This window comes from Bombina bombina, chromosome 1 (genome assembly GCF_027579735.1).
Source record: "Bombina bombina isolate aBomBom1 chromosome 1, aBomBom1.pri, whole genome shotgun sequence".
NCBI classification, from domain to species: Eukaryota; Metazoa; Chordata; class Amphibia; order Anura; family Bombinatoridae; genus Bombina; species Bombina bombina.
Window position 1 is genome coordinate 467,381,103 of NC_069499.1, and position 18,936 is coordinate 467,400,038.

Genomic DNA, 18,936 nt, shown 5'->3' on the forward strand with positions numbered 1-18,936 from the left:
CTACTTTTGTTAGTGGTAGATATTCATTTGAACTTGGAACAGGGTATGTGTTTTTTCTTTTAGATTATGGCTCTAAAGGAAAACATTTGTTTGGCAAACATTTATGTCCATTATATTTTTTTGAGGGCAGATTGTTGTGGTAAACTTTTATGTTCCTCATGTTAAATAAAATATTTTCTGAAATAAAGATATGTATTTTTCTTTGAGCCTCTTGTTCCTCAATACAACATTTCTAGACATTTTAATTGGTCTATGCCTTTCGGTGCTGCATATATTAGCCAGAGCTATGGAATTTACACCTAGTTTGTTGCAATCTGAGTCTCATGTCTCCCAGGATGATACTGTTCAGGTATTGCCACAGCTTCTCCTTAAACGTCCCAAGCTTCTATGCCGTCACATGCAGTGCCCTGCAGTTCCTCTCAATCTCCTGGAGAAGTGTATTTGCCTACAGAATTTGCAGCTCGGGTACCCTCTGCGGCATCTGCAGCTTTGTCTGTTTGTTTTTCCTTTTTTTACAGGGAAAATGCAAGAGGACATTACATTTTTCAGATAGTAGGGTTCTGTTCCACATTCTGCTACACAGATCGCTCTGTCGCCTAAGTCTGGGGAGGAGGTTTCGCTGGTAGTTTCTGAGGGTGACATCTCAGATTTGGGCAGTTTAATTCCTCCATCTGATGCTGGAGGGATCTCCTTCAGCTGTATGCTTGAACACCTCGTGTATTATTAAAGGAGGTTTTTGGCTACTTGGACGACACCGAAGCCCCAAGTCTTTGTCAACCCTTGGAAGTTTGGTAAACTTAATCTTTTCTGTGATGTACCTTTCTTCAGGGCAGGAGTGCTATAACATTTTTTTCATAGGAGTAGGAGAAGTTAGGGATGCCTGTCTCCAGTCCTTTAGGGATTCTCCTGTTACTGACTTCATGAATTGCACGGTGTCCTATGTAGAGGGGAACTTTTCTACTATGGTGGATAAGTATCTGGAGGTTAATTGTTCTTTCAGAGCAATGCCTTGTCGTATTAGACTTGCGGTGCTAGCCGCCGGACATTGAGGTCCTGGCAGCTGTGTAACCTACCTGTGGTTTAGTGGTACAGTCTAGGCTTTATAATTCTGCAGTTGCAGGTTCAATTCTTATTTTTCCTCCAAATTCAACGCTTCTGGCGTCCCCTTTTGGGTTGAGACCTTGTTGGGACTTGGTCTAGCAGATTTTTCCTCTGATTATTAGGGTGAAAAGACGTTTTTCTACCACATGTCAAGTGTGTAAGACTGGAGGATAGTTTCCTTTCCATTTTTTAGTCAGTCATGCAGCTGTAGTAGCCTGATGGTTAGCTTAGCTGCCTAGCAAGCGGAAGGTTTGCAGTTTCCCTTTGGAGCCCAATTCAAGATTTCCTCCCAACGACAGATTTCTCCTTCTAGGGTATCTGCCTCCCAGGTTTGATGAAAGGATTTCCTTGAACTGGATGTTTGGGATCTTCCTCTCTGGGAGTGACATTCTCAGTCCTCGTTTGGGAACAGGATCTAGTTATTTACCTCATGTAACTCAGATTTTGATCTTCAATCTCTATTTTTCATCATCCTAGTCAGACTATTTATTAGGTCTTGGGATATTGCAATCATATATAGTTTAGAGGTCATCCTTAATTCGAGTTAACTCTCTTTTAAGAGATCTGGTCCAATCTTCTTTCCCAGGGTGGGGAAATGAATCTGGAGTAGGGGTCCCTTGTTCCATACAGAAGGGTCATTTTTTGGGTTGCCGCCACTATTTCCTGGATGCACCTGATTCCTTCTGATCTCGGCAGTTATGCAGGGTCAGGCCTGGTCAGTTCCTGAATGGGAGACCGCCTGGGATCTCCAGATGCAGTATGCTTGGTCCTTAATAGATTCTCTATTGAGGTGGAGACTTTTCTTCTCTCTGGTCTACTGTCCGGCCATCAGAGAGCCCTAGTGGTCTGGTAGCTAGCTTAGCCTATCTGTATTGGCTCTAGCTACAACTGATTTTAACTCACATTTCTGTTTTTCGATAAAGGGGGGAATTGGTCTAATCATTCCCATGGATATCATTCTTTTTGCTTTTTACATTAAAGGATTTCAATCTAGCATACCTGTTTTATCAGTTGGTTCGTCTTACACGAGTCATTGTTCGTATTCAACAGGAGAGAGCGGCAGTGTTTCCATTAGTCTCTGCACGACCTCGCAGAACCTGGTATGCAAATTTAGTGGGAGATCTTTCAGATCTGTCTCAAAAGATAGATCTAGATCAGTTCGGAGATTCTCTCCCGTAGTATCTTTCTCAGGATGCGTGTTTCTAGTGTTTTTTTTCCTGGGTGATGTGTCCACGATGCCAATCTGCTGGGCTTGTATGTGGTCTGGGTTTTGCTTAAGGATATGGACTCTGAAGTGTCTGCTCTCCTATTTAACATCTTGGAGTAGAGAGCGATTTGCAATGCTCTGATTGCCTGGGCTTTTGGCTTCAGTCGTCCTCAGCTTGGTTCCAGTCTGATATTATCTCCTCATTGGTTTAATACAACCACCAGGGAGGAACTAGGGGTTCCTTGGCCATGTAGGAGGTGATTTGGATTGTTCAGTGGACTGAAGCTCACAATTGTTGTCTGTTCCCCACCTTTTCAGGGGTGGACAATTGGCTTCTGAACAGACAGATTTTGTATTCCGGGGAGTGGGTCCTCTTCCGGAGGTTTTTTCTAGGTAGACCCTCAGATGGGGGGTCTGGAGTTGGCTTCTAAGGGCTTTTCGACAGACCGCCAAGTTTCCAAGGTATGGTTCTTGGTCAAGTGATCCACTGTCCGCCTTGATATATTCTGGCATCTCTCCATTTTGGAGAATGGCCCTGAGGAAGGACCTTCTGGGCAGGGTCCCTTCCTTCATCTAAATTTCGTTTCTCTGATGCTGCCCGCCTGGAAATTGAATGCTTAGTTTGTCTAAGCATGGGGGCTCTGAGTCGGTCATTGAGACCATGATCTAGGCTTGCAGGCCAGTTTCTTGAAGTTTGTCATCAATTATGGCGTACTTATCTTTTTTGGTATTAATCCAGGGGTTACTCTTTGAGTGGAGTCAGGATTCCTAGATCTTGGTCCTGTCTCCAGGATATCTGGAGAAGGGTTGTCAGTCAGTATCCTAAAGGGTCCAATCTCGGCATTGTCTATTTTTGTTACATAAGCATTTGGCGGACGTGCCAAAGGTGCAATGTTTGGCATTACACTTGTGTTTAAATCAGTTGCTCCTCCTTGGAGCCTAACCTTGTTCTTAGGTTTTCTTCCTCAATTATTTCAAATAGGAACATTTTCAGGAAATTGTGGTGCCTTCTCTATGCCCTAGTCCTTTTTTTCTTAAGGAATGTTGGTGGCACAACTTGGATGATGGGTGTGCTCTTATTTTCTATCCAGGGGACCAAGAATTTTCTCCAGTCTTCTGTTTGTTTCTCTTGGAATTGTAAAGATCAGAAAGCTTCTGCTACTTTTCTTTCCCTTGGTGAGAAGTATTATTGGTTTGGCTTATGAGACTGCTGAACAGCTCGTTCCATTGGGTCTGTCTCTGTTTTTTGGGTTTTCAAGTATTAATCTTCTGGGGAACAGATTTGCAAGGCTTTTGCCTCAGCCAAGGTTTCTTTTGGGAGAAAGGTTCTTCAGGCAGTGGTGCCTTCTGTTTAGGTTCCCTGTCTTGTTCCTCCCTCATCATCTGTGTCCTCTAGCTTGGGTATTGATTCCCAACAGTAATTGATGATGATCCATGGACTCACCGTGTCATTAGAACAAAAACTAAATTTATGCTTACCTGATAAATTTCTTTCTTGACATGGTGAGTCCACGGCCCGCTATATTTTTTTCAGACAGTTCTTTGTTGTGTAAAACTTGGGCACCTCTGCACCTTGTGTTGCTTCCTTTCTCTCCTTTTCCTTCGGTCGAATGACTGGGGTTTGTGGGAAGGGAAGTGATACTTAACAGCTTGGCTGTGGTGCTCTTTGCCTCCTCCTGCTGGCCAGGAGTGATATTCCCAACAGTAATTGATGATGATCCGTGGACTCACCGTGTCAAGAAATAAATAAATGTATCAGGTAAGCATAAATTTAGTTTTTTCCTGCTAAAGTGTATTAAATTGTTCACAAATATTTCCTATATTTTGGCATTTTAAATAGCTGTTTTGCCTGTTGTATCTATGCTGAAAGGTTCAATACTTGGGTATTGGCTATTTAAAAGCTTTGTAAACATAGCCAGCAGAAGATATTACACTCCGAGTGGGAGTTAGGAGAGATAAGTAATAACATGTTAATTTTAAATTTTTCTCTCTAAGTATTGGGCTTTGGTATACAGATACAGATAATATAAACAACCATTTGAATGTACAGAAAATGATAAATTAAGGAGATCTGATTTCCCTGCAAGCTCAAACCATTTAACCTTTTCGCTGCTAAGCTATTTTCACCCTAGTGCTTCACCAATTTTCAGCTTATTAGCTACCTACATTTAAACCCTATTGTAGGTCAAGTTTCAGTGAGTGACACACAAGTTGTATATTGTTTTTTTTCAGAAGATTCACAAAATACCATTATTATATTTATAATTCATAGCATGTGAGATAGCTGTGGCAAAAACTGTAAACAAAAAAACTATCATTTTTACTTCGATTTTTAGTAAATAATATTGAAAATGGCCAGTGACCACTGTTGTAACTGTGATCACCTTAGTAAATTGTTATAAAGGGTAGCCTTATGTGTGAGATAGGGGTCCATACAGGCATTTGGGGGTTATAATATAAATTTGAGAGGCCCCATTGTACAGTACAGAAATAAAAACATGTTTTCTTTTTCTTGCAAGGTGTTCAGTGGTCACCTGACTATACATACAAAATGTAGGTACATGTAGGTTTAGCACTCACGATATAACTCCTATGACCGGGTTGCTCAGCAACAAATCTCCAATCTCCAAAGGAAAGCAGGCACTCACCGGGTTTGAAGTGGCAAAAAACTTTTAATCCAACAGAGTGACGTTTCGGGTTTCACCCATTTTCTTTGGAGATTATATATATATATATATATATATATATATATATATATATATATATATATATATATATATATATAAAGAGGGACATCTATCTGTTTCGATGCAGCTACCTCCACAGCTCCAGCTCCCACCCCCAATCACATTAAAAAATCCATAATCTACAGTCAGGCTACAAGATACCACAGAATCTGCTCAGATACCAAGGACCTTAACAAACACCTCATCACACTGTCCTAATCATTCAGAGAAAAAGGTTACAAAACAAGGATTATAAATAAAAAAATTAACTCTGCCCTCAATACTTCACGTGAACACTTACTACAATACAGGGAGAAGAAAAACATATCACGCATCCCACTAGTAGTCAAATACAACCCTGCTGTGGAAGGGATACGAAAAATCATAAAAGACTTACAGCCACTACTCTTAGAGGATCCCACACTCAAAAAAATCTTTCCCAAACCCCCAATCATGGCATACAGACAACCACCTAACCTAAAGCAGAAACTGGTATGTAGGAAGCTACCCCTTGAGAAAAAGAACACTCAGAATGGAACCAAGTGCCGCTATAAAGCTCTCTGCAAACTGTGTCAACACGTTTATGAAAGCAGCACAGCAAATCACAATCATAAATCTTATAACATTAAAGGGGCTTATTCATGTATATCTGCAAATGTGGTATACATGATACATTGCACTGCATGTGAAATGGGATGCTATATTGGAGAAACAAGCCAAAAACTGCACCTTCGGATGAACTTACACAGACACTCAATCAAAAACCACTGTGAAACTAAATACTGCACCTCTGTTGGTCACCATTTCACCCAACCTGACCACTCCATCCAAAACCTTAAAATCAAAATTCTCAGAGGCAACTTCAAAAACACCATGGAAAGAAAATCCTTTGAAATGAAAATGATAATGCACTTCAACCTGTTTAATTCTGGACTAAATGTGGACTCTGGATTCTTAACACATTATCAAAAAATTTTGTAATGTACTTTAATTTAGTCAATTACATTGTATATTCCACATTTTTTATACATAGGTACACAGGTAAGCCTATGTCCAAACTTTTGTCTTTTTTTAACTTTTGTATTCCCCCTGTGTATACAATTTCACATCTTTATAGATATTGATTCAATGTTGATATATAACTTTGTCAGTATATGCTCTATGTATAGCTATATATTTCCCCTGTCTGCTCTCCTACACTGGACACTGTCTGCCTGTTACCTAAGCCCCCCTCATGAGTTTTACGACACCTCCTCCTCTCCCTGCACTTTCTGTTTTCTTAGCTATTCTGTGTTTTAAGATATAATCTGTATATCTAAATCTCTGGACTAACACGGCTACTCCAATATATATATAATTTTTTTTTTTTTTATTTTATTTTTTTTTTTTTATTCTTTTTTTGCATGTTATTCCTGGTTCTCACTGGAATTGTTGATCCAACAGCAATATTGTAGCTACCATAATATAACAGCCACAGTGTCATCATGTGTGACTGCATCATTGCTGCCATGGGGGGGGCCATACTCTTGTTTAACCCTTGGCTGCAAAGCCCTAGCCTGCTCATAGACTAGTACATTCTAGCTCCGGCTGTGGTGAGATTTTTTCCTGAGACATTCTTTGTTGTATAACCTTACATGTCTATGTTAGCTCAGCTCTTATGCTTTTTAAGAAACAAATATTTCCAGTGCACCTATTGGCTACTGGAATAAAAATGAGCTAGATTCAGAGAAGAGGAGGCAGCTCTTAAAATTAAATTTAGAATTTTATGTATGAGTCATGTGGTTACATATGGGGAGTGATAAAGACATAGTATGAAATGATACCGAATTCTTCACTATAACGTCAAGTAGCCATATGAAGGCATCATTTAGACACTAACCGTATATGATTTAGGGAAATTGGGGGGTCAAATGGAACATGCTTGCAGTACTGCTTTATGCCCCCCAGAGCCATGCCTAGAAGCAGAGTGCATCTGAAGTTATCGGTCAGTGGTCCTTCCTGCTGTTAGTCGGCCACTGTGGCTAGCTCACAATGGGCTGTCAGAGAACATATTAGCATTGATGTTCGTTTCTCTCCAGGTGAATATTTCATTTTTCTTGGCTGTCTGAAAATCTGAGCACTGTTCCACATTTTGTGCATTTTTTTTGTAATTATTTCAAGAGTAGTCTTAAAAATAATTTTCAAAACCATGTGTGTTTCTTTTATTGATTCGGTCATCGGGTTGCAGATGGTGATATAAAATGTTAGAGTATTCAGGTCGCGTTGCTATGGTAACAGCACAGAAAAGCTGAGACAGCACACATTGGATGTGTCATGGTTAATAGGAGGGGGCGGGGGGGCTGCTACAGTAAGGGCTGTTAAAATACATTGGCTGAAGTGGTCCATGCTTCCTTTTGCAGCTCTTCATATATCATCAGATTACATTATTGCCCACATTTGGGAACCTGCAGCCTGCTACTATTGTCAAAAGGCTGCAAAGTAATGAAGACTAATAGATGGAATCCGATAGTCTTTTAGGCATGGAATTTTTATTGCGGTGATCTTGTCATCTTTCTTTTGTTTGACGGGCTTGAACACTGTTTGCAATATTAGCTGCAAGCTAGTTTTATATGATGCTGAATTTCACAAAGAACCAAAATATATAATTCTTGAGAAAACATTAACAAAGGGGCTGACATATATATCCTAATGTGATCTCTTCAGATGTAGCTGTGTTTATATGTGGCTATGTCATAATAATAAGATGCAGTCTTCTATTTTTTTTTCTCAAATTATTAACATATATGCATAAAAAAAAAAAGATTTCTGTATCTTTCAAATATTCTTTTTTTTATATTGGAATGGAGAGAATGTTTTAGATAAAGCTACAGCAAAAACTACTGCGGTGATATTTTTAAGGGTATGAATCTTGTGGTTGATATTAGCTTGTTTTAACAAAGGAAAAATTAGTTAATTACTAAGATATATAGTTTTACTGTATGATTGTATTATGCACAACAACAAAATAGATTTTATGTGTTTTATACTGATGGAGTTTTTCATACCAGATGATCAGAACAGTGATGTGGGTTGTATCAATATAAACGATCCTAGATCAATGTAATGTTCAATCCATTTTAAAATATGAAGCCAACCTAGGTTTATATCAGTTTTGTAAGATTTTGTTTTTGGCATCGTTGATTTGATTTGTATTGCCCAGTGTAGTCTGATTTGACCCAACCAAACAGGAAAAACCCTCTTTGTGCATAGACCAAGAACAAAATCTTTGACGATAATTTGCATTTCACGTGTCTATGGTGAACCAAGAAAATGACTTTTCCATTTGATGTTATTCTAAAAATGTGCAAGTGAGATCATATAGAGCTGGCAATTTCCACTAGTTTATAGTCCTGGATTTGTAACAGATTACAATGAATAAGTAACAGATTAAAGTGAAAATTAAACTTCATAACCTACCGTTTAGTTCCTGTAAGATTTTTAATCAATCAGCTGTATTTTTTTACTTTGTTATTGTAAAATATGTCATTACCCCCTTCCCCCCTCCCCCTTTGCATTTCATTTTCTGTAGTGTAGTGAGATAAACAAATTGTGCATGTGCAGATTGCTGACTCCCTTTTGTAACAAAAATGCACATGCATGGAACAGTTTAGGAAGCCTCCATAAAGAAAACAGAAAGCTATGTGGTTAAATCACAGTTTACCATCACTTTAAATTTCAGGTAGGCTAGCAAGTTTTTCTCTTTTGCAAGTCTTTTCCAGATCTATCATCTATCTAATTTTACAATATGATAGGACATCAGTATGAATAAAGCCGTCAAAATATTGCTTTTGTCAGTGCATTTGTAAAATCAGCATAAAGGTGAATGGTTACAATAGCACTATTTTATAAGCAATGCTGCTTGGATTAAAGCTGCTGTTCCAGAAATTGTTACCCAATCAGCTTATCTTTAGGCTGTGGGCCCTGCACAAACAATTGTCTGTTACCCCAAATATAATAGTCCGTTACCATAAAAAATCAATATGAAACTGCTGCCACCCTTGATTTCTCCACAACTTAGCAAACGTACCATAATTGTTAAAAGGAAGAAGATTCCATCATAAATAGTAATGCTGCACTCACTTTTTATTGGTTTCTAGAATGGATTGCTACTACATATCATATTCAGGGATAGCTTATAACATTAAAAATATTAGAGACAAAAAAAGAATGGGATGAGTCCCATTCTAGAATACACTTATAGCACTCATAGTAGGCATAGAGTTCAAATAATACTTGAAATTTGAAGTGATCAACAAATGGAATCGCAAGATCTCTGGCGTGAATAAAACATAACTTTTAATTTTTAACACATAAAAAATGGAGTTAAAATTAAGGGATGTGCAATTTAAAAACAATTGCTCGCAATAGGATAATATAGTACAAATATTATGTCTCAAATTGTGGTTCAATAGGTTCAAATGTATATAAAATATGTTATTTATATATGTGAGAATTCTTGGATCTAATGAAATGTTAAATCCAAATCACATAATAAACTTCACTTGTATTAGAAAATAACACCTATGAACCTAATAGATTGTGAGAGTATAATAACTATTTGTACAAATAACTAATATCAATAAGATTAGTTCATTACAAAGAGTTATAGATCAGTATATGTATTGCATACTTGAGTATCCAAAAAATTGGCAGTGGTCAATATGTTTAATATATACTTGGGTGTCACATATCAGTGCGTTTATGCATACTTGGGTATTCCAGGATTGCCTAACCATAAGGTCACTTTTGATGCTGGTAGCTGAGTTTATGGGTTCATTCCACTACACTCTTCCCAAAGTGAGAACACAATTATACTTGGGTATCAAATATCAGTGTGATTAGTGCATACTGTAATATTGTAATATTTCAGCATTTCCCAAAAAAATCAAGTTATTTGTGAGGCTGGCAGCTAAATTATATCATATATCAATGGATTTTGTGCATACTGTGGTATTTATAGCTTGCCTCACAATAAGGTCACCTGTGATGCTAGTAGCTGAATTAGTGGATTGATTCCACTCCACCGTTCCAGTACTGAAACCAAGATTACACTTGGGTATCAAATGTCAGTGTGATTAGTACAGATTGTAATGTTTCAGTATTCTCCAGAAATTCTGGTTATTTGTAAGGCTGATAGCTGAATTTGCTAAGAATTTCTACAATCGGTAGAGTTAGCTGGATAATACCCCAATTAGCTGGTATTATATACACAGATTTAATCATATTTATCTTAGCCCATACATACCATTCTTATATAAATAGTTTTAACACATACTCTTCAATGCTAGGAAGTACTTAATAAAATGAGGGTATAGTCATATTGAATAACGTCATACGGTAGTGCCATTGATACCCCCCCTTTTTTTCGTATAACATTAAAAATGTTTGCTCTATCTAAATCATGAAAGAAAAAAAAAATGGGTTTAAACAACTTTCCAATTTACTTCTGTTGACAATTTTCCTGTATTCTCTTGACACCCTTTGTTGATGGAGCAGCATGTCATTACTGGGAGCTATCTGCACCTCCTGAGCCTACCTAAGTATACTTTTGAACAAAGGATATCAAGATGATTAAGCAAGTTAGATAATAGAAATAAATTGGAAAGTTGTTTAAAATGGTATGCTCTACCATTTATCTTAGTGCATTTTGACAGTTTTTCACAGCTAGAAAGCGCTAGTTCATGTGTGCCATATAGATAACATTGTGCTCATTCCCGTGGAGTTAACTAGGAGTAAGCACTGATAAAATGCAAAAGAACAGAAATAAGGGGGCAGTCTGCAGAGGCTTAGATACCAGATAATCACAGAGGTAAAAAGTATTTTAATATGACCGTGCTGGTTTTGCAAAACTGGGGAATGGGTAATAAAGGGTTTAGCTATCTTTTTAAACAATGACAATTCTGAATTAGACTGTCCCTTTAAGTAAGACATTGAGGACCTGACAACAGACTGAATAGTAACAGTGTACTTCATTGGGAACTGCAATATGCTTATGAAGACTATTGAACGGATGGATTTAGACTTCCTTTTATAAAAGAGTAACTACATATCTGATTGAGAACTCTATGAAGAAAGCACGTGGAAGGTATCAATAGTTTGGTGGATGGAAGAAGCTTTCTTCTAGGCCACATTAGTTTAACTTGAATAATATTAACATCTAGTGATTAAGAACTTTTTTGCCAGTCATTTTAGTAAACATTGTTAATAATTGTGTTTGCTAGAGAACTCCCTAAATAGGGTCATACCAGTCTACTGTTTTTTTTTTTTTACTTGTGTTCAGTCTCGGGAAAGAGTTTTTTTAGAATACTGTATTGTATTTCAAGAGCAGAAATATGTGCTTTGGTGATGGTGGGCCAACTTACAACAATAATTAAGAAGAAACATAGAGAATGAATAGATAAATCAGAGCTCTGTTCCTGTATAACAGTATGTTCCCGGCCTTCCAAGCAATTTGGAAATATGTTAATTTATCATGCTTCTAATCAGGCAATCATATGTGTGTGCTAGTGCAGGTTCATATGCTCATTGATATACTCATCTGATAATTCCAGCAGTGCACAAAGATTTATTTGGCCTATACTCTCACCTTCTGTCACATTTTCAGTTGGTTGGATAACATGTGTGTGACGTCATCACAGGTATTGTCCCTTTCAGCTTTTTATGCTTTTTAAAAGCCTTCCTTCATGTTTTTACTTGTGGACTCCACAGTTTGGGTATTAGTTCCCAGAATATATAGATTGTGGACTCTCGCCACTTGTATGAAAGAAAAACTGATGTATGCTTACCTGATAAATTCATTTCTTTCATGGTTGTTAGAGTCGACGAGACCCACCCTTTTGTTTCTGGGTTTAGTGTTTTCTTTAGCACATCTTTTTTCCCTTCTCCTTTTATGGCTCATTCATTTTTCTTACCTAAATTTGGTTGGCTATACGTTATACTGGGGTTATATAAAGCTCTTAAAGTGAATGTAAATCATATGCTTTCTAATGAACATTATTAATTCCTAATATACTTGCAATGTAAACCGCAATGTTTATTTTGGAAAATAAGCATCTTGTGATATTATAATTTATTTTATAACTTATCTACGTCTTGAACGCCAACTCCTCCCATCCTTGACTTCCGGTATTGCTTATAGAGCAGTCCCTCCTGCTCTCTTACGTAGGCTTGAAGCGCGCTCCTGAGGAGACAACAATTTGCGCATGCGTTTTGAAACAGCTGTTAATATGCGCATGTGTGCCCGACACGTCTGACCCTTTATCCGCTATCCCCCCTCACTATCCTAACAATAAAAAATGTATTAACCCCTAAACAGCCGCTCCCGGACCCCGCCGCCACCTAATAAAGTTATTAACCCCTAAACCGCCGCTCCCAGACCCCGCCGCCAGCTATATTAAATCTATAACCCCCTAATGTGAGCCCCTACCCCGCCACCATCTACCTTACCTACCCCCTAAAGTGAGCCCCTTACACCGCCGCCATCTACCTTACCTACCCTGCCACCATCTACCTTACCTACCCCGCCGCCATCTACCTTACCTACCCCGCCGCCATCTACCTTACCTACCCCGCCGTCATCTACCTTACCTACCCACTAAAGTGAGCCCCTACCCCGCCGCCATCTACCTTACCTACCCCGTCGCCATCTACCTTACCTACCCCTTAAAGTGAGCCCCTACCCCGCCGCCATCTACCTTACCTACCCCGCCACCATCTACCTTACCTACCCCCTAAAGTGAGCCCCTACCCCGCCGCCATCTACCTTACCTACCCCGACGCCATCTACCTTACCTACCCCCTAAAGTGAGCTCCTACCCCGCCGCCATCTACCTTACCTACCCCCTAAAGTGAGCCCCTTACACCGCCGCCATCTACCTTACCTACCCCCTAAAGTGAGCTCCTACCCCGCCGCCATCTATTTTAAAAATATTAACCCCTAATTTAATCCCCCTACACCGCCGCCACCTATATTAAACACATAAACCCCTAATCTAATCCCCCTACACCGCCGCCAGCTATATTAACTATATTAACCCTAATTATATTAGGGTTAATATAGTTAATATAGTTATTATATTATATATATATATTAACTATATTAACCCTAATTATATTAGGGTTAATATAGTTAATATCGTTTTATATATATATATATAAGTATAATAACCCTATCTAACTCTAACATCCCTAACTAAATTCTTATTAAAATAAATCTAATATTATTATTAATTAAAATATTCCTATTTAAATCTAAATACTTACCTATAAAATAAACCCTAAAATAGCTACAATGTAATTAATAATTACATTGTAGCTATTTTCTGGTTTATATTTATTTTACAGGTAACTTGGTATTTATTTTAACTAGGTACAATAGCTATTAAATAGTTAATAACTATTTAATAGCTACCTAGTTAAAATAATTACCATTTTACCTGTAAAGTAAATCCTAACCTAAGTTACAAATACACCTACACTATCAATAAATTAAATAAACTACAAATATCTAAAATACAATTAAATAACTAATCTAAATTACAAAAACAAACACTAAATTACAAAAAATAAAAAAAAGATTACAAGATTTTTAAGCTAATTACACCTATTCTAAGCCCCCTAATAAAATAATAAAGCCCCCCAAAATAAAAAAATGTCCCTACCCTATTCTAAATTAAAAAAGTTAGCTCTTTTACCTTACCAGCCCTTAAAAGGGCCTTTTCCGGGGCATGCCCCAAAGAAAACTGCTCTTTTGCCTGTAAAGAAAAACACAATACCACCCCCCAACATTACAACCCACCACCCACATACCCCTATTCTAAACCCACCCAAACCCCCTTAAATAAACCTATCACTACCCCCCTGAAGATCTCCCTACCTTGTCTTCACCCAGCCGGGCAGAACTCTTCATCCGATCCGGGCGATGTCTTCAATCAAGCGGCAGAAAAGTCTTCTTCCAGCCGGCGATGTCTTCAATCAAGCGGCAAAGAAGTCTTCTTCCATCCGGCGATGTCTTCAAGCAAAGCGGCATCTTCAATCTTCTTTCTTTGCTCCTCCGCCGCGGAGCATCCATCCGGCACGAAGACTGAACGAGGAATAAGGTACCTTCAATCAGCCAATCAGATTCAAGTTAATCTGATTGGCTGATTCAATCAGCCAATCAGATTTTTCTACCTTAATTCCGATTGGCTGATAGAATCCTATCAGCCAATCGGAATTCGACGGACTCCATCTTGGATGATGTCATTTAAAGGTACCTCGTTTAGTCTTTGTGCCGGATGGATGCTCCCCGGCGGAGGAGCGAAGAAAGAAGATTGAAGATGCCGCTTTGCTTGAAGACATCGCCGGATGGAAGAAGACTTCTTTGCCGCTTGATTGAAGACATCGCCGGATGGAAGAAGACTTCTCTGCCGCTTGATTGAAGACATCGCCCGGATCGGATGAAGAGTTCTGTCCGGCTGGGTAAAGACAAGGTAGGGAGATCTTCAGGGGGGTAGTGTTTAGTTTTTTTTTAAGGGGGGGTTGGGTGGGTTTAGAATAGGGGTATGTGGGTGGTGGGTTGTAATGTTGGGAGTGGTATTGTGTTTTTCTTTACAGGCAAAAGAGCAGTTTTCTTTGGGGCATGCCCCGCAAAAGGCCCTTTTAAGGGCTGGTAAGGTAAAAGAGCTAACTTTTTTAATTTAGAATATGGTAGGGAATTTTTTTTATTTTGGAGGACTTTATTATTTTATTAAGGGGCTTAGAATAGGTGTAATTAGCTTAAAAATCTTGTAATCTTTTTTTTATTTTTTGTAATTTAGTGGGTTTTTTTTTGTAATTTAGATTAGTTTATTTAATTGTATTTTAGATATTTGTAGTTTATTTAATTTATTGATAGTGTAGGTGTATTTGTAATTTAGGTTAGGATTTATTTTACAGGTAAATTGGTAATTATTTTAACTAGGTAGCTATTAAATAGTTATTAACTATTTAATAGCTATTGTACCTAGTTAAAATAAATACCAAGTTACCTGTAAAATAAATATAAACCCTAATATAGCTACAATGTAATTATTAATTACATTGTAGCTATCTTAGGGTTTATTTTATAGGTAAGTATTTAGATTTAAATAGGAATATTTTAATTAATAATATTAATTAGATTTATTTTAATAAGAATTTAGTTAGGGATGTTAGAGTTAGATAGGGTTATTATACTTAATATATCTATATAATATAATAACGATATTAACTATATTAACCCTAATATAATTAGGGTTAATATATATAATATAATAACTATATTAACTATATTAACCCTAATATAATTAGGGTTAATATAGCTGGCGGCGGTGTAGGGGGATTAGATTAGGGGTTAATGTGTTTAATATAGGTGGCGGCGCTGTAGGGGGATTAAATTAGGGGTTAATATTTTTTAAATAGATTGCGGCGGGGTAGGAGCTCACTTTAGGGGGTAGGTAAGGTAGATGGCGGCGGTGTAAGGGGCTCACTTTAGGGGGTAGGTAAGGTAGATGGCGGCGGTGTAAGGGGCTCACTTTAAGGGGTAGGTAAGGTAGATGGCGGCGGGGTAGGGGCTCACTTTAGGGGGTAGGTAAGGTAGATGGCGGCGGGGTAGGGGCTCACTTTAGGGGGTAGGTAAGGTCGATGGCGGCGGGGTAGCGGCTCACTTTAGTGGGTAGGTAAGGTAGATGGCGGCGGGGGAGGTAAGGTAGATGGCGGCGGTGTAAGGGGCTCACTTTAGTGGGTAGGTAAGGTAGATGGCGGCGGTGTAAGGGGCTCACTTTAGTGGGTAGATAAGGTAGATGGCGGCGGGGTAGGTAAGGTAGATGGCGGCAGTGTAAGGGGCTCACTTTAGTGGGTAGATAAGGTAGATGGCGGCGGGGTAGGTAAGGTAGATGGCGGCGGTGTAAGGGGCTCACTTTAGTGGGTAGGTAAGGTAGATGGCGGCGGTGTAAGGGGCTCACTTTAGTGGGTAGATAAGGTAGATGGCGGCGGGGTAGGTAAGGTAGATGGCGGTGGGGTAGAGGCTCACTTTAGGGGGTAAGTAAGGTAGATGGCGGCGGGGTAGGGGCTCACAATAGCGGGTAGTTTAATGTAGCTGGCGGCAGTGTAAGGGGCTCACATTAGGGGGTAGATAATGTAGATGGCGGCAGGGTAGGAGCTCACATTAGGGGGTATGTAATATAGCTGGCGACGGTGTAGGGGGATCACATTAGGGGGTTATACTTTTATTGTAGGTGGCGGCGGGGTCCGGGAGTGGCGGTTTAGGGGTTAAACACTTTATTAGGGATTGCGGCGGGGGATCGCGGTTGACAGGTAGACATTGCGCATGCGTTAGGTGTTAGGAACTGTTTGCGCATGCGCTACACGTGAACGAGCATGGATTGTCAATGACGATTTGTTAGGGAACGCATGCGCAGTTTGATCGCGTTACGTGTGCACAAAGGGGCTGGACGCCACGGGGTATGAGCTATAATTCGTTAAAGGCAATGTCAATCAAATTAGATACGAGGGACAAGATGGCGGGTGGAGGAAGAAAGTAAGCGAAGTAGGGTTATAAATCCTTCGATTATGGTTTATTCTTAAATTATAAAAAATTGATGACTTAAACTAACGTTTATTTTCGTTAATTAACAAGATGAGGAAGAGGGGTGACCGTGACTTGACATTCATTTTAAGGGTTTGGGGATTTTTGCCGCCTCCTAGTAGTAAGGAAGAGTAATTCCCAGGTTTAATGAATCGTGGACTCTCACCATGAAAGAAATGAATTCATCGGGTAAGCATAAATTATGTTTTTTTGGTTTCGAAGAACTTGAAGCTGTTTGAGTAACTTTAGTGTGTTTACAAAGCAGTGTTTAAACTGCTGTGGATTTATATATTATAAAATCTCCACAGAAAAAAGTGCAGACTGGGTGGCTTTATAAAGTAGCGGGTGAGGGCTGTGTAATACTTTCTAATATGATAAAAAAAAATACTATCTGAAGCACAAGTTAATTGCATAATTTTAAATACATGTTTAAAGGGATAGCAAACACCAAAAATGTTATTGTTTAAAAAGTTAGATAATCCCTTTATTTACCATTCCCCAGTTTTGCATAACCAATACGGTTATATTAATATACTTTTTACCTCTGTAATTACCTTGTATCTAAACCTCTGTTGACTGCCTCCTTATCTTAGATCTTTTGACAGACTTGCATTACAGGCAATTAGTGCTGACTCTTAAATAACTTCACGTGCATGAGCACAATGTTATATTTATGAAACACATGAACTAACATCCTCTAGCTGAAAAACGGTCAAATGCATTTAGATAAAAGGCAGTCAAACTAGCATATAAGCCTACCTAGGTTTAGCTTTTAACTAAAAATAACAAGAGAACAAAAAAAATTTGATGATAAAAGTTAATTAGAAAGTTGTTTGAAACTACATGCCCTATCTGAATCATGAAAGTTTAATTTGGACTTTACTAGCCCTTTAAAGGGACATGAAACACAAAATTTTTCTTTCAGGATTTAGGTAGAACATACAATGTTAAACAACTTTCTAATTTACTTCTATTATTTATTTTGCTTCCTTCTCTTGTTATCCTTTGCTGAAAGGTTTATCTAGGTAAGCTCAGGAGCAGCAGAGAACCTAGGATCTAGCTGTTGATTGGTGGCTGCATATATTTATTAATTGTGATTGGCTCACCCATGTGTTCAGTTACAAACCATTAGTTCATTGCTACTACTTCAACAAATGATACCAAGAGAATTAAACAAATTAGATAATAGAAGTAAATTAGAAAGTTGTTTATAATTGTATTCTCTATCTGAATCATGAAAGAAAAAAATTGGGCTTTATGTCCCTTTAATGATAAATTGAGGAACAAACATTGAAAAAATGTAAAATTACATGATTTTAGCTTATTTTTGGCTAAAATTTTACCTTGGTGGTCGGTAAAATCAGCCACATTAAAAAGGACCTGGGGAGAACACAGACAGGAACAAAAGTTTAAGTATTCACTTACCATAAAAAACAGCTTTAATAAAGATTTTCTGCAACAAATCCTAATTGTATTTTTGTTTCCACTGTCTCTCAGGTGAACAGGTTTTGCTGTCGGACAATGCATCTTGTCTTGCCGTTCAGGTAATGATTTCTTTTTAAATTAAAGTACCTTAGCATTTACATTTTTTTTAAAATATGTACCTCTTTTTTTTTTTTTTCATTGAAATATTCTTTATTTCAGTTTAATAAAGTAAATAAAAAAACACAGCACAATGTAACAATTCAAACATTTCCATAGAAGGTCTTGAAAAAAAATAAAAGGGAGGGGTAAAGAGGTAAGGAGAACAAAGGGAAGGTACCGAGGATGTTCTCCAAAACTTCATTTTGAACGTTGTGGATTTAATTTAAATCAAATTGATTTAAATCTTTAGCCAGTAAGGCAGATTTAAATCCATTTAAATCATGGTTTTCATTTTTAGAATTTTTTTCTTTCATGATTCAGATAGAGAATACGATGTTATACAACATTCCAGTTTACTTCTATTATCTAATTTGCTTCATTTTTTAGATATCCTTTGTTGAATAAATAGCAATGCACATGGGTGAGCCAATCACACGAGGCATCTATGTGCAGCCACCAATCAGCAGCTCCTGAGCCTATCTAGATAGAATATCAAGAGAAGGAAGCAAATGAGATAATAGAAGTAAATTAGAAAGTTGTTTAACATGTCATGCTCTTTCTAAATCATGAAAGAAAAAAAAAATGGGTTTCATGTCCCTTTAATATAAAATGATGAATTGTAGAGTTAAAAAACGCTGCATTATACTGCACACTCTAGTTGACCTATTTATAACTGCCCCTAATTTGCCACAGGA

General features: G+C 38.0%; 1 protein-coding gene across 1 annotated transcript in view; it reads left to right on the plus strand.

Annotated features, from left to right (window-relative positions):
- MTX2 (metaxin 2) overlaps positions 1-18,936 on the plus strand; it is a 252,854-nt gene that overhangs the window by 99,942 nt on the left and 133,976 nt on the right. Inside the window, exon 3 of the mRNA XM_053698486.1 lies at positions 18,155-18,201. Coding sequence (XP_053554461.1) covers positions 18,155-18,201 — 47 coding nt within the window. The remainder of the gene's footprint in view (positions 1-18,154; positions 18,202-18,936) is intronic.